The following is a 27,316-nucleotide window of genomic DNA, read 5'->3' as shown; positions in this document are numbered from 1 at the left end:
TTCTCAAAGAAGTACCTGTGTATTTGCAGATCCCACATGGCAGAAAAACTGTGTGTCTCCTGGGCAGTAAGTAAGTTAGTGGGTGAAGGTAGTAGGGGTAAAGAAGAGAATTAAGGGTAGAAAGTGTAGAGAGTTTTCATGATAGTGGTGTAGTAGGTTTATTTAGCAGTGTCTTGCAGGGATTTTGTTTTATGCCACGCTCTCCCAAGAGCACTTGCTGTTCTGGTGTTGTCTGTTTGCCAGGATTATAGCAGATGAGGTCTAGTCCTGTGTGTAGGGAGAGGAGCAAGTGTGTCTAGGGAGAATGAGAGTAAGTTGTTGTAGACACAAGTGGCCAGGCCTGGGTAGGGGATTGATTTTGTCAAAAAGGCAGTCAGTAGCAGAGTGAAGGGAAGGGTTGATGTGGCAAAGGTTTCTATGGATAACTGTTTGTTAGGTGGAGGCATAGAAGGTTGGAGAAAGGCAGAGTGTGAAACTGATAAAGCTGTGATGGGAGAGAGGAAAGGTAGTTTTATAGAGGTTACAGGGAGTGCAGAGGTGGGAAAATACAAGGCATTAGGTTAAAGAGAAGTAGGGTAGCCATGCTGAGAAGTCATCAAGATAGTGTGACACTGGCTCAGGTGGCTGATAAATAACCGCAATCCTCAGACAAACTGGAAAAAAAAAAAGATGAATATAGCGCACTTCAAAGGAGCAGATGAACAGAGAGGGAGTCATAGGAAGAACCTAGAAGGGGCATTGTGGGCTAACTTCACCCCCTTTTCATCCACTGGGTCTGGGTAAGTGAGTCCGGTTGAATCCGCCATGGGAGAGGGCAGCTGGAGAGGCAGAATTGGATTCCTGGAGCCAGGTTTCAGTAACAGCAAGTGGGTTGAGGGAGTTGGAAAGGAAAAGGTAATTGACTGAGGCCAGTTTGTAAGAGACTGAGTGGGCATTCCAGAGAACACACAAGAGGGGGAGCCTATGTGGGCTCAGAAGAAGCAGGAGATGATAAGTGCAATGATGCGTAAGTGCAATAATACTGAGAGCGCAGAAGTGTGGGTGATATGTATAAGCTGTGGGGTGGTGAGCAGGTGTAAAGAAATGAGAGTTTGAAGAGAGAGGGTATTGCAAAATGGAAGGTTAGTGAGAGCATGTAGGAGGGTGAAGAGAGGGGAAAAGCAGGCTGAGGGAGAGAAATAAGAGAACAGACTGTTTGGAGTGGATTGCTTGTACTTGCCTTTATTGATATGCCTTAGTTAAAGTGCTGTGTTAAAAGTGCCAAACACTTAATGCAGAAAATGGCACTTTACACAAAAATGGCCATGCCAAATTATTATTTATAAGCTGAATATTTTTATTCAGCAATAACAAGACTAGTAGTTAACATAATTTTCAAAATGTTAGCAATAATTCACTGTGACTCAGAGGCTAACCCTTTGGCAGTCCTCAATAAAGTGCAATAATCTGAACTAATTCACCAATATAAGGGGTTCCCAAAGGTTTGCTTCAGGAATCACAGCTCTTTGGATCCAGCGGAACTTACACAAAACCCAGAGACATTTCAAATCAATGATGCCTCAAAGGGAACAAAAAAGGGGGAAAAAATCCTCGCTGGCTCCAAAACATGCTTACACTTTGGATCCCACATATGCATCTGAACTTCATAATGCTATACAATATGTGAAAATACCACCAACAGGCCTAGTAATAAAATATTGTAGAATCTCTTTATTTGTCCTTCTTCTTTAATTGTTCTTGGTCTTCAACTCTTTATGTTCTTTTCCAGTGTGCTTCCTTCTTAATCTTCAATTTAGGTATGGTAATACATACATATACATAGGGCAGCATAAAAGTGCCTGGTCAAGGGCTGACTATAGATTGACATACAGTATATTGAGAGGTATACCCATTCATAATTACATACATGAACACATTGCATATAACTAAAGTGTACACCTTTGGTACAATTACACATATTCTGTGGTGGATTCCTGCCACTCCTGCCACTTTTTTTACCTAACGGTTTCTGATCCAGGGAAATATTGGCTGTGCACAATCAAACCACCACCAGGCGCTCATGCAATAGTGCACCAGAATATAAACTGTTAATGAGACATGTGTGTAGGGCTAGTAATGATAGTCCAGGGTAACATTAATAGCAGAAAGTGCGATAAAAGCACAGTTTATTCCAACAATAAAAGCAGCAAGAGGCCAAAGCTGAATGTGGAACAGCATTACCAGAGGTGGATCCAATCCTGACCTGCAGAAGGAGAGGTGTGCAGAAGGGCCCCAATGACAAGGGGAAACCTGCATGAACCAGGAGATCTGGATGGAGGGCAGATCCTATATTAGAAATCCACCAGCCACAGCCGAACAGAAATAAAGCATGAGTCACCGGAAGTGACATAGCTGGAACACAGGGATCAGCTACTGCATGAGCACCTGGCGATGGTGGTTTTTATTTTTTTCCCCATCATCCCTGGGGACACTTTGTAGCTGCCCTGCCTTTTGTGCCAATTACTAACTCTCGTGCTTCAGCTGTCATCATGACACTATGACTGGGAGACAGTCGTTTAGCACCCAATGTGCTTGTGTTGTGAGATATTGGCTGTGCAGCTTGTTGGCATCACACAGCCTCTTGTCAACATCCTGCCATGTGATGTACACTCTCTATAGAATCCGATGAAGAATTTGAACTATATACTGGGGTATGGAGTACAAATTCTATGTAGAATTCAATGTAGAGCATAAAGTTCAGTGGCCCGGCCAGCATGATTTTGACAGGAGGCTGTGCAGTGTGGTGGGAAGATAAGAAACACTAAGTAACTAATTAGAGTTTACTTTCTATCAGTTTGGAGCAGTTAAAAGGATGAAAGATGACTACTAATTAATTGCTATAGGTTGGAGCACTCTGCTCATTTCTCTTTGAAGTGGCAAAATGCCATCTGGTCTTGGTTTCTGTTGCCTAATGATATAGGACTCTTGTCTTCAGTTTATAAATCTGGAAACTTTTTGCAAATTTTGCATCTAGAAAGAGGCACCTTTAGAAGATACATTTTACAGGATATTTGGAAAACTCCTCAACCCCTATCAGATTGTTTTGTTTTTTTTGTTTTTTTTTTAGCTGCCTGTGTCTCTTTTATTTTCCTTCACTTTCTCTCTCAAGACACAACAGGAAGTCAGATGAGATCTCCCTGGCACTGTTCAGAGTGAGACCTAATTTCTTACCCCAGAGTGGAGTACCTACAGCTGTTAGGTTACATGCATACCCATGGTAGCATCAAATCACAGCATTTTTTCAAGCACCTGGGAGACACAGATGCAACATCCAGCTCTGCTGCCAGCAGTCTGTTAAAGTTTATGTCAAACTGAAATATATGGTGGCTTCTTAGGTTTTAATGATGTACCAAGCATTTGGGGCCATGTGCACTAATGAATGAATGCCATGAATGCAGGAATTCTGTTTTTGGGGTGTACATACTTGAATGCATACAGCCCTAAATATGAGCACTGTTTGGTACAATGACTATTCCCATCTATAGCCTGTCATAGATTTTAACAGGCAGCTGGCAATGGGGCTGTACACTCCACCTGCCACCCAGGTGCCTAAAATTGCCATAATTTGGCACTGATGGGCCAAACTGCCCGTGTGCATTAAACCTTACCCACAAACCTTATCTTATAATCTTTTTTTCTATACTTGGTGTTAGCATTTTTTTTTTTTGTGTTTTGGGAATGAGACTATAGGATACGATTTTGCTGTAAGGCCAACCAATGACAGTAAAGAAACAGTAAAAGGTTGGGTAATAAAAAGTTAAGGGTGTGAGGCCACATAGAAACCATTTGATTGTTGGCATAAACTATGATTGCTTGCAGAGGCCGAAAACTTCTGTTGCTGTTCAGTTATTGAAAGAACATGTATAATAAGCAACTATCCAATTTACTGTAAGTAATCCTGCTGCATATGTTTTTATTATCTTTAAAAATGGCATAGAAAACAACATTTCAGTGAGCCATATTTGGTAAATGAAGTAACAAGGTTCAGCCTCTGGTTTGTACCTTCTGTACCTTGTTAATATTGGAGCATTGAGCTTAAACAGCAAATTCTGCCATCTGTCAAGTAGAGGGAAAGCAGCACAAACCGCAGTAAAAGTGCATAAGAGCTAATGAAGGGCTGACATGTATAGAAAGGAGCCCGTGTTCTCTAAATAAATGTGTTTTTTATAGATCTGAAGAGCCAGGATACTCTTTCCATTTCAAGCATTCATTTACTGGAGTTGATTTACTAAAGACCTAGAAAATGTTCACATAGCTCAGTGAATAAGGAGAAGCTGAATTCAGTTCAATCGTCCAATCATATGCAAGCAAATATTATAGCCTAACCATATTTACAAAACAACTAATTAAAATTGAAATATGGCCAAAAATGAATGTTGTCCATTCAGAGTGAAAATAAGTTAGCTCTAATGATGTGTGCCCCATATCTTGCTGCTGCAGCATGTGTTATATATCTTATTTTATCTCAGGCAGCAGTCTCCTGCTGGCAGCGAATGTTCAGGACTGAGACTTGAAGTTCCGGTTCTATTGAATGAACGCAAGGCACGCTGTGATTGGAGGAGGTGTGAATGAACATCATGGTCTCCCCTCCTTCATTAAAAAGAATGGAAGGCCTATTCTGAAAAGAAGGAGGTGTCAAATGAGTTACTGCCTTTGATTTCTGGACTGCAGTCGAATCCAGAAGTCATAGTATAAGATCTTTAATGCCAACAGGAGATGGCATCTGAGTAAAATGTAACAAACACTGAAGTGCCGGAGATGGGGCACACATCATTAGAGCAAACTCATTTTTACTGTTTAATGTTTGGCCATACTTCTGCCCAAACATCCAATTTGCAATGTGAAAATTTAGTTCTCCTTTTGTAAATCAACCCCTCTCTTTTTTTTAAGGGTAGTGCAACTTAAATTTATTTTTTTTTCTTATGTGCCTGTATTCCTAGTCCCAAAAAAGGGACACCTAAGCATTCATTTTGGTCATGTGCAAATCTCATATACTGACACCCTTTATTTTGATAAATTAGCACACTCTCTAATTACAGTTATCAAAACTTAAATCAGTCATATCTTTAGAAAAAAAGGCCAGAAACGGCTAGTGTATCTTTATAATCTGCTCCAATTACAGGTAGTGCAGTGGTGGCATGAAGTTTATATCTTTGTGTTGCGTGCTAAAGTAAGTATATCAAAGTTGTTGGTTTCTTTGCCTAACAGAGAGACCGTAGGCAAATTTAGATGCCGTCTGCTTAACAGAGTCTGCTCAGTGTGTCCTGGTGCTGCTCATGCTGTCTTGATGTTTCACGCTGGTCTAGTAGCTATGGAGTGTACTGGACAGTGGGTGGAAACCTTTCAGATGAAAGCATGAATGTCCATACAGCCCTGGCCAATTAGAAGGGGATGGGTGCCAATGCATGCTGGGTGACTGTATTTATATTTGAAAAGCACATAGGGGTGGGGTCTTCCTCTGCAGAGAGAGGTCCAAGTGGGGAGGGGCCCTGCCACCCCTCCTCAGACACAGGCTGCCATGTGACCTCAGGTGGATGACTCGAGGGCCTGAAACATTGGAGATGAGGCCCAGAGTTCTACTGAAAGTTGACTGAGGGAGGATGTCCATGAATCCCATCTGGTACCATGGAGGAAGGTGACCTGTGGCCAGGGCCTTGTGAATACAGACCACCTAAAGAAAACCTACGGTAGAGACGTGTGTTGCTAAATCCCCCTCTGGGTGCTAGAAGTCAGCATACTGGGTGTAAGCTAAAGGGAACACTGGATAGTGTCTTAAGTAAGCAAGGTTCACAAAATTCTTCCCACTACAATGGGACTTTGCTCCATTTTGTACAGTTTGCTACACAGTACTACTGACAGTATGCTACATATTTCTACTGAGAAAGCTGTACTCGCATGTAAATAGTTAGTTTGGAGTATCCTACTAAATCCTTCCTCCTATCCAAGTTCTCCAAATAAAACATCAAAACAAATCCCCTAGACTGGTCATTGGAAACGATGAGCAGAAGAGTGTGTGCACCTGGCTATGTGTAGAAAAAACCTTGTGTTTGGCTGCAGATTTTACAGTGGGATACCCAGGCAAACAAGAATTTAAGTGGCTCCTGAGGGGGTAGGGCTACATATGCATACAGGTTACTGATACATAACCCCTCTCTATGACTTTATTTCACTGTGTTTTTATTAAAAAAAAAAAAAAAAAAAAAATATATATATATATATATATATATATATATATATATATATATATATATATGTCATACTATAGTTAATGTAGCACTGTCCCCATAGGGCTTGCTGTGTGATGACTTCTTGGGCCTCTTCTGATTACCTGCAGACAGTCACTTAGGGACAGTTCACTCATCCATCCTTACTCCCAGTTGCTCGTTACTCAATAAACAGTCCAGGAGTTTTGATGTTGTTTTTATTGTGGAACTTGAATGGAGAAGGAAATAGTGGGATATTCCAACCTGAACTATTTACAGTTGATAAGGACAATTTTCACTTGCCCTCACCAGGTTATTTGTGGAAGCAGACACACTGCTTTACCCATACTGCCACTTGTATGGAAGAATTAAGTCTTCTTGCTCTCCCTCTATCAGCAGATTTGTTGCAATAACAATATCTTCAGGACACTCTCTAGCATCTCCTTGACTGACTCCCATGCACTGATCTTCCACAGAAGGTATGGCCTTCTCAAAACACGCTCCATTACACAGATCTGTACTCACTGTAGGCAGAATCAGATTCTTTCCAGTGTCTCCTTTCCAGTCAGCTCTGCGGGACATCTATGTTCAGCTCCTCTCTGACTCCCTGGCCCTCAGGTCGACCACCTGAGGTCGCATGGCAGCTTCTACAGAGGAGAGGCAGCCACCCCCTCCCTCCGGGACCCCGCTCTTCTGCTAAAAGACCCTGAACACTATCGTTTGCTAATCACCAGGGCTGTACTAAATGCCCGTGCACTCATTTGTCAGGTTCCCTCCCACTGTCCAATATGCCTCCCTATTGGACCAGTGTGAAACACTTCAGACAAACTGAGCTGCACCATGAGCAGACCTCACTAGTAGATCCTGCTCTTTGGTAGGCAGAGAGCAATATTCATTTACCTGGCAATCTCTCTGGTAAGCAGAAAGATCCAAAAACTATATTCTATCTTCTAGCACCTACCTAGGAGGGTGCTACATTAACATGATTGCTCTCATTTGAAAGCTTTATTTTTCCAACTGCATTATTAATGTTATAACGCATATGTCTATTTAGAGAGAAGCTCTAGGCAAACAATTAAACACACATGTGAAATAGATATGTTTACTATTTTATCTGCCAAAGGATTTGTACTTCCATACAGCCAGTCTTGTCATTTACACACATTTGTCACATTGCAAAACTATACAGATAACATATGTAGTTCCTAATTAAGCAATCTACATTCCTGGTTCGGCAATTCAGTTTCTTATGTAACAACTCCACCTCCAGCTTCTTCACTGGACAGTGAATAAGTATCATCAAGTGTGCAATGAGCAGAGGGTGCACCCAAATTCGCAAATCCTTTAGCAGGTAAAACATATATATGTATTTTAACCAAATAGTTGTTTGCCCTAGAGTTTCACTTTTAAATGACTGTAACTTTTTAAATACCTGTATTAAAGGTATTCCTGGGGAAAAGCATTAAAGCAACTCAATCATTATTTATGTAAGCTCAAAATAAGTTCTTCCTGCAAAATAAGCCATTAATGCTTATCTATAATGCTGCCCGCACCACCCCACTGCACTGCATTGACGGTCTTTAAAGTAGAAGTTCAGCCGAAAACTAACTAACTCTAAATCTTCTAGCAGCCACATTCTAAGACTAATCTGTCTAACCCTGAAAAGCAAAAATCACTATACATACTTTTTCTTAAGCCGCTATGGTCTGGTCCCACACTGAGTGGCAGTTTCTTTGTGTAGGTGTGTGCAGGAGAGGCAGCCAGCAACTGAAGCCCCATAGTAGGTCTATGAGTGAAGTCACTTCCCAGGCATTTCCCAGCCGTTGTCGGCTGTCTCTTCCAAACAACATCCGTCACAGTAGACCAGGCCAGATTGGCTGCAGAAAAGGTATGTATAGCAATTTTTGCGTTACAGGGTTAGATAGATTAGTCTTAGAATGTATCTGCCAGTAGATTTAAAGTTAGTTTGTTTTAGGCTGAACTTCTAATTAAACTGGGCAAATAAAAAGTCATTGCTGCTAGTGGGGCTGTGCCCACACAGCAAGGGTACTTGCTTGTTTATGCTTAGGGGAAAAATACACGGACATTTATTTTCCCTACAGCTAGACCAGTCCCTGCAGCGTCCACACCCCCCAAGCTCCACCAGTTTAGGGTCCTGATGTCATCCAGATGAGAGCAGGGTCCACAACCCTGCTTTGGATGTGAGAACACCGATGGACAGTCCCTCATCAGATCGCGAGGGAGCGAAGCCTGCCATAGGAGTGGAGGATCAGGTAAGTATAACATTTTCTCCTCTCATCTAGCTAAAATAGGTAATTAATCCTTACAGTGCAGGAGTTAGAGTTGGAATTTAGGCTTTCTGAAAGGTCTGCTACATTCAAAACTTTCAGGAGTGTAAGAGGCCAGCATCCTGCTCTGTGCTCTGTGGCTCCTCAGCCCCTAGGTCACAACAGGACACAGTAGTAATGCTTGGCTGGAGAAAAGAACCACGCACCCAGAATGAATGAAGACGATACTTCAGCCAGTAGAGCAACAGAAGGGGTCAGTATGAATGCTTTGCAGAAATACCATTAACGGGGAATCAAACCCTCCTATCCTTTACAGCTGAAGATGGCACCATCTTTGCCTCTATTTACATCTGCAGCTGCTATGGTGCCACACATGTGATCAGCTATGACACCAGCCATTTGAGGGCTTAACCACTTCAATACTGAGCACTTTTAGCCCCTTCCTGTCCGCACTTTGAAAGACAATTGCACTTTTGTCATGCAACAATATACCTAAACTACATTTTTATCCTTTTGTTCACACAACTAGAGCTTCCTTTTAGTTGTATTAAATCACCACTTTTTTTTTTTTTTTTTTTGCTAAATAAACGAAAAAAGACTAAACATTTTGAAAAAAAAAGTGCTTTCTATGTTTCTGTTATAAAATGTTGCAAATCAATAATTGTTCTTCACAAATTTAGGCCAAAATGTATTCTGCTACATTTCTTTAGTGAAAATAACCCAAATCAGTGTATATTATTTGGTCTGAAAGTCAACAAACTATGGTTTATATCTGAAAATCTATCATTAATCCTGATGTACTGACTGCCTATCTCACTTCGTGAGGCCCAAATGTCAGGACAGTACATATGACCCCCAAATGGCTCCTTATTGGAAAGTAAACAGTCCAAGGTATTTAGTAAGAGGCATAGCGAGTTTTTTTAAGTTGTACTTTTTTGTCATAATTATTTGAAATATTAAGAAATTAATAAGGAATATTAAGAAATTTAAAAATTGATTTATTAAAAAATACAATTATTTATTTTTTTAACATACAGTCACCAGTACAGTGCAAAGTCATCATATAACTGGTGTGGCAGGGATCAGGGACACTGACTGGTGGCAGTATAAAAAAAAAAAAAAAATTGTAATAATTTTTCTTTCAATTTTCTTTTTCATTTTATTCCACTTTTTTCTTTCTTTTTTTTTAAACACACTATGACCAGAGCAATATAATGTTACCATAGTAACATTGCACTACTCTGGGAAAGTGATCAGTATTTTTTTCTTTTTTACACATTATCATTGCTTATAGCAATGAATTTTAATTGCTATAAGCCAGCATTTTACTGAATGAAATTGGTTCATTTAGTTTGTTTTGTTGCGATTAGCTTTGATTGGCCAGAGCTAATCACATGGTACTGATGGGCCCTATCATCACTATGAGATCACTGTGACCAATCACAGCTAGCAACATAATTGTACACAATGGATGGCATGAAAGCAAGGCCATCCATTGTTTACAATTGTCATGTGATCTGCTGTGATTGGTCACAGTGATCACATGGTAACGGCAGCGGGCCGGTACACTGATCAGTCATCTGCTCTGTCGCAATTCGGGACGGTGTCATATGACATCCACCTAGATTAACGAAAGTCTGAGAACTGGTTACATCAGTGGGTTAGGTTCCACTTTAATCATAGGTGTAACTAGAACCTTCAGGGCCCCGGTGCAAAAAAAACATGAAAGGCCCCCCCGGACCCCTGGCCGGGGCCCTTTCCTTCAAGCCTGGGGCTCTTCCCACTGATCCTGGGGCCCTTTATTCTCGTTGCGGGGTCCCTTTTTTTACGGTCCCGCAGTGGCACCCTTTTACAAGTTCTGCAGTGAGCCCCCTTCCTGCCATCTTGGGGCCTCCCCACGGTGGTGGAATGTCAGAACCCGGTCGCAAGTGTGACCTTTGCGATCATGGAAGTTCACCCACTGGTGTCAGTAGTTTTTTTTTTTTGGTATTTTAATTGTATTATTTTTCATCATTTTATTTATTTATTTATTTTTACAATGTCACTGACTATGACTCTGTCCATTCAGAAAAGGAAGGAGCTGGTAAATTACATATGTACTGACCCTTCCTGGTTCTCTATTGTGACACATCCCCTGCAGCAGCCGGCAGGAGAGGGGAGGGAGCACAGTGGGGGGCAGCACAGCAGGGGGGGGGGGCAGGGGAGTACACAGGGGTCCAGAGACAGCAGAACACAAGTGAGCTGGATAGGAGGAGTGGCGGGGCAGCATACAGATGAACCAATCTCCTCCATTTCCTCCTGCATCTACATGAGGAAAAAGGAGGACAGAGATTTCTCTACATGCTTCCCCCACTGCCCCTCCTATCCAGGCGTACAGGGGAGCCACACAGGCCCCCTGGAGCATGGGGCCCGGTTGCAATTGCAACCCCTGTAGTTACGCCCCTGACTTTAATACAGATATTTAAAAAAGGGACAGTCACCTTAAGAAAAAAGAAACAATTACTTTTAAGAGGTGTATACCCTTTAAATTTTTTATTTTTTTAACTGAGTGGTTGTTTAATATGTGTTGAACCTTTAAACAACATTTGGCTTTATTTAATACATTTTAAAAATGCCTTTTAATGGTTGACTGCAGCCTTAATTAAAGTGATGCAACATGGCAGATGGATACATCCCAAAGTGTTTCATTTGTTACATAACACAAGTATAAGGGAGCGGTCAGAGTCTGCTTAATGTCCATCACAAGGGTGGTAGATATTTAGGGCCTGCTGAAACATGCCTCTAGCCTTGAAAACTATTACATTGTTTTCCCTAACTGGCTCCGCTATCAACACAAAGCATCAACTCTGTAAGACAGCGGGCTGCTTTCTGGAATCTGGTTGGTGGAAACAAATTGTAGTGAAAGATATTGTCATTCTGTATTAAATTCTATAGAAAATGGGCTATCCAATTCACATAGCTCTGTACTGAGTGTATTTCCCTCCTGTGGCTAATGTATTGCAAATATTGCAAATATGTGAATCATTTCTTAGATATGGGTATTTGTAGAATAAATCTCCAGCAGTGCAATACCTGCTGGGGAATGAAAATAATGCAACATTAATGACAAAGAATGTGCCTGAATTGAAAAATGTTCTTTATCACTTTTGTATGTTATGACTTCAAAGGTGTATAGTCAAGTAAAGATAGATGCAACCTTAATTTAAATGACCAATATTGCCAAATTTCAACTTGCTTCTTAAAAAACAGCAGTTGTTAATATTTAGAGATGTTCTGTATATGTAAAAGGTTCAGGAAACCATCACAATTAAAAAGTTCTTTGACAGAGAACTTCATGCAAATATAAAAATATGTCATTTATTGCAATTATGGTTTCCTTGAAAAGTAATAAATACATGTATTTCAGCCAGAACAAAGCTGGCTGTACATCCATCATATTTCAGACAATTCATACTGAATCAGCCAAAATTTGCTCCATGGCTATCGGGAACACCCAGATCTATTCTGTGGAGTTGGGGTAAGGAGGGAGAGTTACTGGTCTTCCTTGCAAAGATTTTTCCTTCATGTCCTCTTCTGTCTGACACCCTTAAATAGACAGGAAATTATGATTGTTTTATTTGATTGCTTCTTGGTCTGTCTAAAATCAGTTTAATATACAGATGTGATCATGTGAGGGGAAATCTCCTAAATGGGGACCCAAACAGCAATGAACAAGAGTTGGTAGAGGTGCCTTCCCTTTACCACTCTATCCAAAACAAATAACAGTTTTGATTAAAGTGGATTTGGATGCTTCCTAGAATCTGCTTCACTTAAGGCCAACTCCAAGATCCCCCTGGAACCCCCCTGCTTTTTTTTTTCTTTTACTTTGTCTTTACTTACCTTTTTTTATGCCTATAAGCAAGTCAGAAGAGTTTGCCTCTGAAGAAGTTGGCCTGTGTTCGGCAAAAACTGGTCAGGCTCAGTCAGCATCTATCCTCTCTCTTTTGAGCTTTGCTGATTCACTTTTGGCCCGAGACACTGACATCCAAGTAGGAGATTCCCCTTCATGGCAGTCTTGGACCCACACAGGCTATTGGATGAATAAGTATCACAGGCATGCATGAACCCAAGACATATCTCATGACAATTGGATCCTTTGATTTACATGGACATTTAAGGCATTAAGTCTTTATCTCCAAGTTGATAATGAAACATGCCTACCTTGTGGAATATTTACTGGTGTGCGAGGGAGGTGTCATCTATGTTCTCACACATGCTTTGACTAACCCTCTACATAATATAGCTACGTATATGCCTGTAAAGCCGATATGACTTTACATAGTCCCCGAACTCAGATTCGGCTCTGGACCACATCACTTGTTGACTCAAAGCTAATTGAGCATTTTTTTCTTCATTACACCATATACCTTGAATTATGCAGAACTTCTACTGTGTTGTTTGATATACAGTGTCTCACAAAAGTGAGTACACCCCTCACATTTTTGTAAATATTTTATTATATCTTTTCATGTGACAACACTGAAGAAATGACACATTGCTACAATGTAAAGTAGTGAGTGTACAGCTTGTATAACAGTGTAAATTTCATTAATATCTTAACCGCTGGCAAAAAAAGTGAGAACAACCCTAAGTGGAAATGTCCAAATTGGACCCAAAGTGTCAATATTTTGTGTGGACAACATTATTTTCCAGGACTGCCTTAACCCTCTTGGGCATGGAGTTCACCAGAGCTTCAAAGGTTGCCACTGGAGTCCTCTTTCACTCCTTCATGGCGACATCATGGAGCTGATGGATGTTAGAGACCCTGCGCTCCTCAACCTTCCATTTGAGGATGCCCCACAGATTCTCAATAGGGTTTAGTTCTGGAGGCATTCTTGGCCAGTCCATCAGCTTTACCCTCAGCTTCTTTACTAAGGCATTGGTCGTCTTGGAGGTGTGTTTGGGGTCTTTACCATGTTGGAATACTGCCCTGCGGCCCAGTCTCTCCAAAGGGAGGGGATCATGCTCTGCTTCAGTATGTCACAGTACATGTTGGCATTCAAGGTTCCCTCAATGGACTGTAGCTCCCCAGTGCCGGCAGCACTCATGCAGCCCCAGACCATGACACCCCTACCACAATGCTTGACTGTAGACAAGACATACTTGTCTTTGTACTCCTAACCTGGTTGCCACCACACATGCTTGGCACCATCTGAACCAAATAAGTTTGTCTTGGTCTTATCGGACCACAGGACATGCTTCCAGTAATCCATGTCCTAAGCCATCTTTATGTAGAGCAACAATTATTTTTTTCAGATCCTCAGAGAGTTCTTTGCCATGAGGTGCCATGTTGAACTTCCAGTGACCAGCATGAGAGAGTGAACGCAATCACACCAAATTTAACACACCTGCTCCCCATTCACATCCGAGGCCTTGCAACACTAACGTGTCATATGACACCGGGGAGGGAAAATGGCTTATTGGGCCCAAGTAAGACATTTTAACTTAGGGGTGTACTCACTTATTTTGCCAGTGGTTTAGACATTAATGGCTGTGTATTGAGTTTTTTTGAGGGGACAGAAAATTTACACTGGTATACAAGCTGTACACTCACTACTTTACATTGTAGCAAAGTGTCATCTCTTCAGTGTTGTCACATGAAAAGGTATAATAAAATATTTACAAAAATGTGAGGGGTGTACTTACTTTTGTGAGGTACTGTACATACTATCCTGTTGGGTGCTATGGACTGGAATCTATATGCATAAGAACTCATTTATCACATGATCATATGATCACATATTCCATCCATTCTTGAAGTTTGGGATCACCAGCCCTTACCCTATATATAAATATATATATTTATATACATATATATATATATATGAGAGACAGGTGGATGCGTGTTTTTAGGTGTGCATGGTGTGGTTTTGGTACCATTTTAATAATATGAATTTGTATTTGATTACTTCTTTTCCTTTTTTTAATAATATGAATAAAGTGATCATTTAATATAGGCCAGTGAGTTGCGATATAAATAAATATTTTTTTTTCCTCTGGTGGTTTAGTTAAATCAGGTTTTTAGAACTCAGTTTTTTCTCATTTGTCCTCACCGGTATACTCCCACTGATTGGAGGATTTTGTATTGAAATACACTATATTACCAAAAGTATTGGGAAACCCGTTTTTACACGCACATGAACTTTAATGGTATCTCAGTCTTAGTCCGCAACCCTTGAAAAACAACCCCACATTATAATCCCCTATCCACCAAATGATTAAGACCGGTGCACAAACAAGGTCCAGAAAGACATGGATGAACAAGTTTGGATTGGGGGAATTTGACTGGCCCGTCCTGACCTCAACTGGATAGAACATCTTTGGGATGAATTAGAGCTGAATCTGCGAGCCAGTCCTTCTCTCCAACATCAGTGCCTGACCTCATGAATGGATGAATGGTCAAACAATCCCATAGACACACTCCTAAACCTTGTGGAAAGCCTTCCCAGAGAATTTGAAGCTGTTTTAGCTGCAAAGGGATGGCCAACTCAATATTGAACCCTGCGGACTAAGACTGGGATGCCATTAAAGTTTCTGTGCACGTAAAAGAAGGTGTCCGAATACTTTTGGTAATATAGTGTGTGTGTGTGTGTATATATATATATATATATGTAGCACCCTCCTAGGTAGATGCTAGGAAGAAGCATATGGGTGGCCCTGTCTGCATATCAGAGGGGTCTGATCAATTTGTTAGGCTGTCATGTGTTACTCAGGGTGTCTGTTGAGTCTGGGGAGTCTCCCCACTATGTCCAATGAGGGCCCTCATTGAATGGTGGAGGAAACCTAGCCGATAGTACACCAGCGCTTGTAGCTATCCCCGAGGGCAGATTCTGCCCTCAATGCATCCTGGGATGGGTTATAAGTCTGAGGGGAGCAGAGTCCCAGGAAGAGGGTGACGGCTATGTCTCCTCCTGTCAGCGCAAGTGAGAGTGTCCTGGGCGGTCGAAGGTTGAGCTGGGCTGCAGAGAGGGATCCAGAGTGCTGTGGACTGAGTGGAGCTGCTGGGCAGAAGTTTCAGGGAAAAAAGTATCGTGAGTACTTATAACTGCCCAGGGGTCTGCCTAGGAGAGGGGACCACTCCAGAAGGTCAAGGGGATCCAGGAGCCAGCTAACCTGAGGAGAAGGTTTAGAGAAAGGAGGTGCCAGTGTTGAAGCCCTGAGAGAAAGAGGGTGCCGGTGTGGACCCTAAAGTGTTTAGCAGCGCAGCAGCAGTACAAGTAGCTACCTCAACAAAGAGTGCTTAGGGAGCTAAAGAAAGGACTTCTTTGAGTGAGAAAGCAGCCCAAAGTCAGTTTGGAGTAAACAGGCAGCAAGCCAGTGTTAACCAGCGTCAACCGGCGTTGAACGGCATCTAGTCAGCGGCAAGTTAGCGTCAAGAAGCGTTTTCAGTTGTCCCTAGAAAATTGTGCATAGTTGAGACAGAGGAGTATCCGACTTATTCCCTTCTCCCATCCAAGTTCTTAAATAAACCTAAAAACCCAAAGATACTGGACTGGTCACTGTCTAAGCACTCACACTTGGAGGAACATGCACAAGGGTACTTTTGTTGCACCCGGTGGGCCAGGGGGACCCATATCCAGCACAACGGCTGGGAATCCTGCTACATATATATTTATGCCATTCATAGGGAGGACCTAGAGCGCCCAATTTAGCGTATATTAAAAGTCAGAAGATGTGCAAGTATCATTGCTGCTCTCAGCATTATCGTATGTGAATGCAGATTGCCACATTGACACCCATTCACAGGGCTAGTTCATAAGGTCCCGCACTCACAGAATTTCCTCGGTCTTCAGGTCTGATTACACTAGGTGTCATCTACTTTGGAAGTCTGAAGGCATCTAGTGGCAGAAAGGGATTAATGCAGGGGACAGTATGAGAGAAGAGGTGACAGTTGCAGCCAGAGCAGCTGTTTTAAACCATTTCGGGGGGGGGGGGGGAGATTTTTTTTTTTTTACCCAGACTTAGGCTGTAAGATATAGCCATGCAACACATTTTTTTTTTGGGGGGGGGGGGGTTCTTACATAAATGAGTGGGTAGCACTGCCCGATGACCTAGTGACAGGGTGGGATAAACCAGTGATGATTCAAAAAAGTAGCATTGATAAAAAAAATCTATAACTCTTGGCCACAATGGATGTCTGGAGATCATTGTATCTCTGGTACCTGTCATTTATTACAAATATGCTGACAGTTGTGAATTTGGCTGCACTAAATAGATAACCAGTGATACAAGTGATTCTCCTAACCCACCCATTGTTTATTTGTTTCATATAAGCATTTCTTGTATTACTGGGATTTCATAACATGGGTGTGTTCCTAAAACGCAAAGTTATTTGACGGGCTTTCTTAAAATGAATGGTTGGCTTCATTGGAATGAAGAGTTATTGAAGGGCCATAATCTGTTCTCACACACACCTTTGTTGCTAAGCTGCTTCAGTTACTATTGCTAAGTAAAGTCTGCTAACAAATGCAAACATGTAAAACAATGACAGCACATACAATTACTTGAGAACAATTCGTTACCACTAGCAAAATAAATATAATGTATCAATACTGTCAATATAATAGAATTGACAGTTGCAAAATGTTACAGAAATTATACAACTATATTTCGCCACAGTTAGAGATCTTTGAGATTTTCTGCAATTACATTTTTTTTTTCAGTTGCACTACTGCTGAACTAAGAGTGCCCTACCCATCCTTAGATTATTATGGCTTTGAAACATATGACATGGAATGTTAGTTGATACATGGGACGCAAATACTAATTACAATTTTTTTCTGTGATTATCAGTGGTTTCCACCCAATAGCATGTCTGAGAATTAGCACTGTAGCGGAACACTAATGATGGGTGAATCTGCCTGGATTTGATTTAACAAGGGTACAATCCTGAGCTTTATTCTTTATTTCTCACAACAAATAACAAGTCATACACATGAGTGTAATTGATATTGAGATGTACATGCCTGGAAGTTTTTTTTTTTTTTTTCTCTTAATAAAAGGAGTATGAACATAGGAAATGAAATCATGGTATGCTCTATATTATTAATTGCACTTGGTTTTTCTAATAGGAAATAAAGAATAAAGTACATGACTGGGTGCAAGGCCAAGTTGCCCTCACTGTCCCTCTTAAAATAAAGACACTACAAACTGATGTTTTGCCATATACTACTCCCTTTTTACGGGGTAGTGTATTATGATCCATAAAACTGTACCAACCACTAGCCTAGTCCAGCTTGAGTGGGTACGCGAATTAACCGTTCTAATGCTCTCACTGGCTACAAAAGTTACTCAACATCAGTAGCCCCGCTATCTGCACTTTCACAAACTTTGCCCCTTGCGAAATAAACTGTACCATTGACTTGTGATAGGCTTATAAATTTCCATCTTTTTACTGTTCCAGCAGAACCTGTCCACAAGTCAATTTTAGGGTAGTTAACAATTTCCTAATATTACCACTGTCTTAGCCCTTGCAGCCCTTTCTATCTGTGTAATGAGATGAGCATTTAGTTGTGGTTCATGATGTGTTTAGGGGTGGTTGGAGAGTATACTGTAGGTGTACTGTCCAGTTTTTCTGCTGGCAGCCTGTCAAACTCTATTAGAGCCTGACAGCTGCTGTGACTGGATGGCACACCTATCAGTACTATCGTTCGAGGCAGTATGCACCCAGGGACGAATGCCCAGAAGCAAGAAGTCTGTTCCACGCATTCTTCCCTGATACTGCCCTAAACTTTAGTACTGCTAGGTGCACACCCAGGGTGCATGGTGCCTAACGCACTCTAACAATTACCTTTGCAAAATTCACACCCATATGTACCACCCAATGCCACCCATATGTTCCACCCAATGCCTCAGCACCATCACACTCTCCATCAACAACATCTTCTTTCACACTCACTTTTAGTTCATTATTACTAAAAGAATGTTTTCAGACATAGAAGCAATAATAGTTTATTTTTATCCATTAACAAAATGGAAAGTGAATGAACAGAAGAGAAATCCTAATCAAATCCATATTTGTTATGACCACCCTTTGCCTTCAAAACAGCATCATTTCTTATACTGTAGGTACACTTGCACAGGGTTTTTGATGAAAACATTTTGGAGAACTAATCACAGCTCTTTGGATGTAAGCTGCCTCAGATCCTTCTGTGTCTTCATGAAATCTTAGACAGACTCGATGATGTTGAGATCAGGGCTCTGTGGTGGCCAATTTTCCAGGACTCCTTGTTCTACTTAAAGAGGAAGAAAACCCACATAAAAAAAAATGAAAAAAAAAAAAACCTGTAAAGACAAAGGCATAATGAGCTAGTATGCATCGCATACTAGCTCATTATGAAATACTTACCTTAAAACGAAGCCCTCGCAGTGCGGCCCGCTCAGCGACAGGGCGGCCGACATGTCGGGCCGTCCTGCTTCCTTGTTCGCATCCTCCGGCCATCTGATTGGCCAGGGGGCGCGATTACATCACTCCCGCACATGCGCGCGGGAGCCGCCGTTCATGGCATAGGGCTCTGAAGGAACGGCACTGGTGGCCATTCCTTCAGAGCGCATGCGCCGATGACGTCATCGGCTTTGTGCACTTTAAATATCTCCTAAACTGTGCATGTTTAGGAGATATTTATAGCACCTATAGGTAAGCCTTAATATAGGCTTACCTATAGGCAAAAGCATTTAAATTGGGTTTACAACCGCTTTAATGCTGAAGTTGTTCCTAATGATATTGGCTGTATGTTTGGGGTTGTTGTCCTGCTGCAGAAAAAATTTGGGACCAATCACATGCCTCCCTGGTATGGTATGGTATGGTATGGTATGGTATGGTATGGTATGATGGATAAGTATCTGCCTGTATTTCTCAGCATTGAGGTCATAATTAATCCTCACCAAATCTCCAAATCCACTTGTAATAATGCAACCCCAAACTTGCAAGGAACCTCCACCATGCGTCACTGTTGCCTGTGGACACTCATTATTGTACCGCTCTACAGCTCTTCGATGAACAAACTGGACCCTGCTATAGCCAAATATTTCAAAATTTGACAGTCCAGAGCACCTGCTGCCATTTTTCTGCACCCCAGTTCCTATGTTTTTTTTGTGCCTACTTTAGACACTTAGCCTTATTTCCACATGGGAGGATTGGCTTTTTGGCTGTAATTTTTCCAAGAAGATCACTTCTGGCCAGACCTCTCCAGACAGTAGATGGGTGTACCTGGGTCCCACTGGTTTCCATCAGTTCTGTGCTGATGGCACTGATGGACATCTTCCGATGTTGATGGGAAGTAAGCATGATGTGTCTTTCATCTGCTCCATTAGGTTGATATGGCCAACCACTGCATCTACACCCCTAAATGTTGCCAATTTCTTTGTGCTTATTGAAAAGAGCTTGAAAAGCTTTGAAATCTATGACTGGGAGAGGCCTTGTTGATACAGTATAACTACCTTGTGTCTTGTTGCTGTTCTCAGTCTTGCCATGGTGTATGATCTGTGACATGAAAATGTTTTCCACAACCTCACCTTAGTAGCAGGGTTTGGCTGTCCCAGTTTCAAGCCTCCTACACAGCTGTTTCAAATGAATAACTGTGTAGACTGTTCCACACCTGGAAGGAAGACATACCCACCCTCCATACTGTGAAGATTGGGAGGAAGGGATTCAGCAATATATCCCGATGATATCGGCCAGGGACAGGTATATCCAACTTAAATTCCCGTCACAGAGCATTTTACACGCTCAAAAACCTTTGAAGATATATCCTACCCTATCTGATAGATTTCCTAAATGTCACAATCAGCTTTGTACCTTTCTGCATGTTGTATGGTCGTGCCTCCTCATCCAAGAGTTCTGGGCAGAGGTGGTGAACGTGATAAACTCGGTGGGAAGCTTGTCTGTAGATATGGATCCTAGGATCCTCCTTTTGGGTATCTGTGACACTGTTACCTCCAACACTCATAGATAGTTGTTTATATTCTATGCCAGAAAGGCTATCCTGTCTAAATAGAAACAAAATGTACCTCCTGCGGTCTGGCAATGGAGATCTATGGTGGATTCAGTTATATAAACTTACACCTTTTATATTTTATTGTATTTTATCACTGTTTGATTGATGTTAGCGGCTATTACTTTCCAATCGCGGTTTTCTTTCTTTTTAAAATTTCTCCGAAAAATGACGTGCATCTGCCACTGGAGTGCATGCATATAGACAGTCATTATGTGAAGCATACAATGTTCTTGGATAAAATGTAATGTATGATTAGTAATTTATATTCATAGGACTCTTACTATGCCCAATAAACTGTCTTTACACTATGTACCTTATATATTTAGGCTAGATTCACACCTTTCTGCTGGGGTGCATTACATCAACACATGCCTTTTACTTATTAGTGCGCTATTTTAGGTACATTAAACTGCCATGTAAACAGCAGCCTATTCTAATGAATTGGCTGGCAACGCACCTTAACCTCCCAGAAATTATGCCTGTACAATTACTAGTAGTGCACAACAACACATGTTAGTGCTACAGCACAGCTCCACTGGTGAAGTGCTTTGGAGTGCCTTTCAGAATAAATTACACTGCATCACGCCAACACAAGTAATGTGTATTGTCATGCTTTTTGATAATGCAGTAATTACGACAATGCAAAAGTGTGCATCAAGCCTTAGAATTTCAGTATGCATCACTGCCATTCTTCTGTGTTTGAAGGTACTGCCTTACTTTTTCTGAAAAAAAAAATTATTAGAATTCTATGTGAGGTCAATAATAAAAAATAAACAAAGTGGGTGATAGCTATTTTCCTTTAATGACTTTATGATTGTATTAATAGACATCACATAATAGAACATTGCTGATGACATACAAGAGACTGACAGAGGACTCGATCTTTGCTGACTATGACTAATGCCTACTTCTAACCACTGTTGTGTTTTTCCAGAATGGCCATATCAATTCCAACTGGCAGCCATACCTACATTTTCTAAATGAAGCGGATATTCAGTATGCCAGACAGATCCGGCCTGGCTATTCGCCCAAGAGATATCTTACTCGTCTTCTCCATACTTGGGATCCAAACTACCTTTACAAGATGCAACAAGCAGGTTAGCTTTAAAAAATATTTTGTTAGCTGTGAATGAAAGTTTTTAAAGTACTATAAAAATAGCAGTACAGAATGTTCTTTCTTTTATTTCATATACCTTTATAGTTTGTCCCAACCCCTTTTTGCATGCAATTTTTTTATAGCTTCAAAGTTTATCTTGCTGTAAAATAATGTTTATTAAAAGCCAGCTGCTAATACTAGTTTACACGCTCAAGATTAATTTACATTGATGCATATATGTTTTATGAGATGGATTCTATGAGTTAGTGGTCACTTTAACACCAGATAATGGATTTTTTACAAGAGGGAACAACATAGCATATGGAAACACATGATTTTTACCATGACAGTGAAACTCCCCTGAAGGTAAATATACAGGCCTTGTGATACTGATACCATTGTTCCTATTTGTTGCTCTTTTAATGTTGTGTAAACAATATTTATGAATGCCTAAAGGGGACTTTTCATATGCAGGCTTGGTGGTCTTTCAGAGGACTTGAAAACATCAGAGAAAGTCCCTGGGCAGAACTTTGACCTGCCATACTGGTTGAGTACGGAGCTCCTAAATTGTTGTTTGCTTGTATTTTCAGGAAGCCTAAGGGACTCAGTTCAGCTTCAACAACTAGCAAGCTGTTTGGGAGAGAATAGTGGAAGACATCCAGACTTGTCATCTACTCCTTTGAAATATCAACGCCTGCCTGCTTTTACTTACCTTCCCCAATGGACGAATACCAATGCTTTTAAAAGTTCAGGTAACTGGAGTGCTTTTAGCTAGTATGGCTTGCACAACATATTAGAAAATACAACGTATATTTATGGTAAACAAAAGAGTTCAAGAAACTAAAAGCTGGTGAACTTAGAATTTATTTGAATAATAAAATATATTTATTTTTTATTAAAATAACTTGGCCTCAGGTAAAAGATTTTTTGGCTCACCCTACTAAAAAGTACCAAATCTTGCCTTTTGCCATAGAATCATCTTCTCCACAATCAGGCCCGTTGCTACAAGGCAGGCAAACCAAGCAATTGCTTGGGGCCCCGGGCTGGCCTGGGGCCCCAAGACAACGACTGGTTAAGGTTAAATGCAACGACACTGTGTAAGGCTGTGAGCGCCCCTTTGATCGTCAATGCAGTATAGTGCAATGACACTGTTATCGGGATCTCCCTCAAGGGGGCCCCTCTCTGCCTCAACAGGTTTGTAAAAAGTCGGATAAGGTTCTGCAGACACAAGAGAGATCCCTGGCCTACCAGCTAGACTTTATGCAGAGTATGGACCAGCCCATGGACAGTGCAGACTGACAGCTCCTACTGTATACAGATAGCAGGGCTCTAAATGCAATTAAGATTCCTGCAGCCGGTGTGGATGAGTGAGGAGCAGATAGCATCAGGGTGAGTAGCTGCTAGGACCCTCTGCTTCTACATCTGCCGAGTGCCGACAGGTCTGAAAACTTCTTTCTTTTTTTTTTTATATCTCCCTTCTAATCTTAGTCTTCCTATGTCTCTTTTTGTTTATCTGTCCCCCTCCTCTCTCTCTCTCTCCTTTCTTTCTTTATTATATCTATATCTATCTATCTATATCATATATGTGTATATATATATATATATATATATATATATATATATATACTTAAACTGTATGGCTATGCTGTGGTTCCTGTAGGCTTTGCGTGTGTGCGGGGGGTCGGGGGGGCCTCCATGTCCATTTTGCTTGGGGCCCCCAAATTCCTTCAAACGGCCCTCTCCACAATGTAACTGAAGCACCTCAAAATATCCAAACTTTTGCGGTTCAGCGAAAGTAGACAAGTCCGCCACCACCCCCAGTACTTCAGTAATAGCGATGATCCGAACACCCCCCTGTTCGGTTCGCACAGCGAACATGTGAACTCCATTAAAGTCTATGGGACACGAATATGAAAAATCAATCTAATTTTAAAAGCTTAAATGCAAGTTATAGGCCCAAAAAAGTGTATGGGGACCTGGGTACTGCTCTGGGGGACATGAATCAATGCAAAAAATTTTTTCTAAAACAATCGTTTTTACAGGAGCAGTGATTTTAATAATGCTTAAAGTGAAACAATAAAAAATGAAAAATTCCTTTAAATATCATGCCTGAGGGGCCCCTAATGTGTCTGTAAATAGCGCATTTGTGTGATGTTTGTAGCCTGCTGCAGCAATACTGACATTTCTAAAGGAAAAAATGTAATTTAAACTTGCTCGCTGTTGTAATGTATTGTCGGCTCCCGGCAATACAGGTAAAAAAAAAATTTAAAAAACATGTGGGGTCCCCCCCAGTCTATACCAGACCCCGAGGTTCTGGTATGGATTTTAAGGAGAACCCCACGCCAAAATTTTAAAAAAAAACATTGTGGCGTTCCCCCTAAAATCCATACAAGACCCTTATCCGAGCACACAGCCTGGCTGGCCAGAACGGGGGTGGGGGTGAGCGAGCGCCCCCCCCCCCCCTCCTGAACCATACCAGGCCACATGCCCTTAGCATGGAGGGGTGGGTGCTGTTGATGGGGACAGGGGTCTCTTGCCGACAACCGTGGGCTGTAGTTGTGGGGGTCTGCGGGGGGAGCCTTATCAGAATCTGGAAGCCCCCTTTAACAAAGGGGCCCCCAGATCCTGGCCCCCCGCTCCTATGTAAATGGATATTGAGTACATCGTAGCCCTACCCATTCACCAAAGAGGTGTAAAAAAAAATGAAGACAAAAGACAGTTTTGGAAAAGTCCTTTATTAAAAAATAAAAAAATAGTGTCCCTTGATGATCAGTCACCCGTCCGCCCGAAAAAAAAAAAAAAAAAAAGAAGAAGAAGCTGACGTCAGTAATTTATTCACGGCACCTGAGCAGTGCATGCATTGTGGGGTGGCTCGTGACGTCAGATCCCTATAAAAAAGCTGTCACAATCAAAGCAGATGAGAACGCGGGAAGCGTCTGGAGAAGCAGGAGCTTCATCTTCTTTTTTTTTTTTTTCTATTTTTCAGGCGGACGGGCGACTGATCATCGGGGGACACTATTTTTTTATTTTTTAATAAAGGACTTTTCCAAAACTGTCTTTTGTCTTCATTTTTTTTTACACTTTTTTGGTGAATGAGTAGGGGTACGATGTACCCGATATCCATTTACATAGGGGCGGGGGGCAGAATATGGGGGCCCCCTTGTTAAAGCTGGCTTCCAGATTCTGATAAGCCTCCCCCCACAGACCCCCACAACTACAGCCCACGGTTGTCGGCAAGAGACCCCTGTCCCCATATATATATAAACAGTGCCTTGAAAAAGTATTCGGCCCCCTTGAACTTTGCGACCTTTTGCCACATTTCAAGCTTCAAGCATAAAGATATAAAACTGTAATTTTTTTGTGAAGAATCAACAACAAGTGGGACACAATCATGAAGTGGAACAAAATTTATTGGATATTTCAAACTTTGTTAACAAATAAAAAAACTGAAAAATTGGGCGTGCAAAATTATTCAGCCCCTTTACTTTCAGTGCAGCAAACTCTCTTCAGAAGTTCAGTGAGGATCTCTGAATGATCCAATGTTGACCTAAATGACTAATGATGATAAATAGAATCCACCTGTGTGTAATCAAGTCTCCGTTTAAATGCACCTGCACTGTGATAGTCTCAGAGGTCCGTTTAAAGTGCAGAGAGCATCATGAAGAACAAGGAACACACCAGGCAGGTCCGAGATACTGTTGTGTAGAAGTTTAAAGCCAGATTTGGATACAAAAAGATTTCCCAAGCTTTAAACATCCTGTAACGCTCCTGCGTTTTATGTATAATGTGGATTTACAGCTGCAGAAATATTCCACTTTAGTGGTCATGTAGAGAAACGCTGAGACACCAATCCCAACTCCCAAGACTCATCATGTGTGGATAGTCTCAATTCAGCAAGTAGATACACACACTCAATAAGATGTTCCTAGAGTGACTTATATGTATAGTAATATAGTGATGATAGGCTGAAGAGACAGGTTGGGTAGAGATGGTAGATGACAGACACTTGAAAGGAATGTTCTTGAAAGTAAGATAGTAGCAGATGGGATGCAGATAGGTTAAGTAATCATGTATGGTAGCAGATGATAGAGTAGCAGGTGAACATACAGGATAGACCAACCCAGTGCAAGAGCAGATGGTATTAGGCTCAAGAGCTAGCAATCTTAGTTAATGCAGATGTAGTAATAGTCCTTAGTATGCAGAGCTAGATAGTGTAAGCTTTAGTATGAAGGTTATAGTGGTTTCCCCTGTGGGGTACTTATCACTAGCAGCAATGTAGTAGAGGAGAGGTTCGGCAAGAGCGGATGATCCGGTAGCAGGACACAGGGATCAGCAGCATGGCTCCGATAGCGAGGTATGCTTGCAAGCATGAGAGCTTCAAGGCAGATTATGCGGCGTTGAACGAACATGTGAGTGAGACCGCCGGAGGTTGAAATAGCTGCTCCAGCGGCGCTCAGTGATGACAGCATCGGTCTTAAAGGTGTATGCGCACCTTACCAAAAGAGAATGGTGGGGCGCATACACTTAGGAAAAGTGGAATTAGGGTACCAAAGGTACCAGAACATTACACATCCCAAAGAGCACTGTGCAAGCGATAATATTTAAATGGAAGGAGTATCAGACCACTGCATCTACGAAGACCTGGCCGTCCCTCTAAACTTTCAGCTCATACAAGGAGAAGGCTGATCAGAGATGCAGCCAAGAGGCCCATGATCACTCTGGATGAATTGCAGAGATCTACAGCTGAGGTGGGAGACTCTGTCCATAAGACAACAATCAGTCAAACAAACTGCACAAATCTGGCCTTTATGGAAGAGTGGCAAAAAGAAAGCCATTTCTTAAAGATATCCATAAAAAGTGTTGTTTAAATTTTGCCACAAGCCACCTGGGAGACACATCAAACATGTGGAAGAAGGTGCTCTGGTCAGATGAAACCAAAATCAAACTTTTTGGCAACAATGCAAAATGTTATGTTTGGCGTAAAAGCAACACAGCTCATCACCCTGAACACACCATCCCCACTGTCAAACATGGTGGTGGTAGCATCATGGTTTGGGCCTGCTTTTCTTCAGCAGGGACAGGGAAGATGGTTAAAATTGATGGGAAGATGGATGGAGCCAAATACAGGACCATTCTGGAAGAAAACCTGATGGAGTCTGCAAAAGACCTGAGACTGGGACGGAGATTTGTCTTCCAACAAGACAATGATCCAAAACATAAAGCAAAATCTACAATGGAATGGTTCACAAATAAACATATCCAGGTGTTAGAATGGCCAAGTCAAAGTCCAGACCTGAATCCAATTGAGAATCTGTGGAAAGAACTGAAAACTGCTGTTCACAAACGCTCTCCATCCAACCTCACTGAGCTCGAGCTGTTTTGCAAGGAGGAATGGGCAAAAATTTCAGTCTCTCAATGTGCAAAACTGATAGAGACATACCCCAAGTGACTTAGAGCTGTAATTGCAGCAAAAGGTGCGCTACTAAGTATTAACTTAAGGGGACTGAATAATTTTGCACGCCCAATTTTTCAGTTTTTTATTTGTTAAAAAAGTTTGAAATATCCAATAAATTTCGTTCCACTTCATGATTGTGTCCCACTTGTTGTTGATTCTTCACAAAAAATTACAGTTTTATATCTTTATGTTTGAAGCCT

General features: G+C 41.4%; 1 protein-coding gene across 1 annotated transcript in view; it reads left to right on the top strand.

Moving 5' to 3' along the window:
* The window catches only part of KIAA2012, a 270,773-nt gene that overhangs the window by 27,006 nt on the left and 216,451 nt on the right, over positions 1 to 27,316 (top strand). The window contains exons 3-4 of the mRNA XM_082262270.1: positions 21,500 to 21,662; positions 22,252 to 22,413. Coding sequence (XP_082118396.1) covers positions 21,500 to 21,662; positions 22,252 to 22,413 — 325 coding nt within the window. The remainder of the gene's footprint in view (positions 1 to 21,499; positions 21,663 to 22,251; positions 22,414 to 27,316) is intronic.

This window comes from Pelophylax lessonae (assembly GCF_965119305.1).
Source record: "Pelophylax lessonae genome assembly, chromosome: 6".
NCBI classification, from domain to species: domain Eukaryota; kingdom Metazoa; phylum Chordata; class Amphibia; order Anura; family Ranidae; genus Pelophylax; species Pelophylax lessonae.
This window is presented reverse-complemented; position numbering and strand designations above follow the sequence as displayed.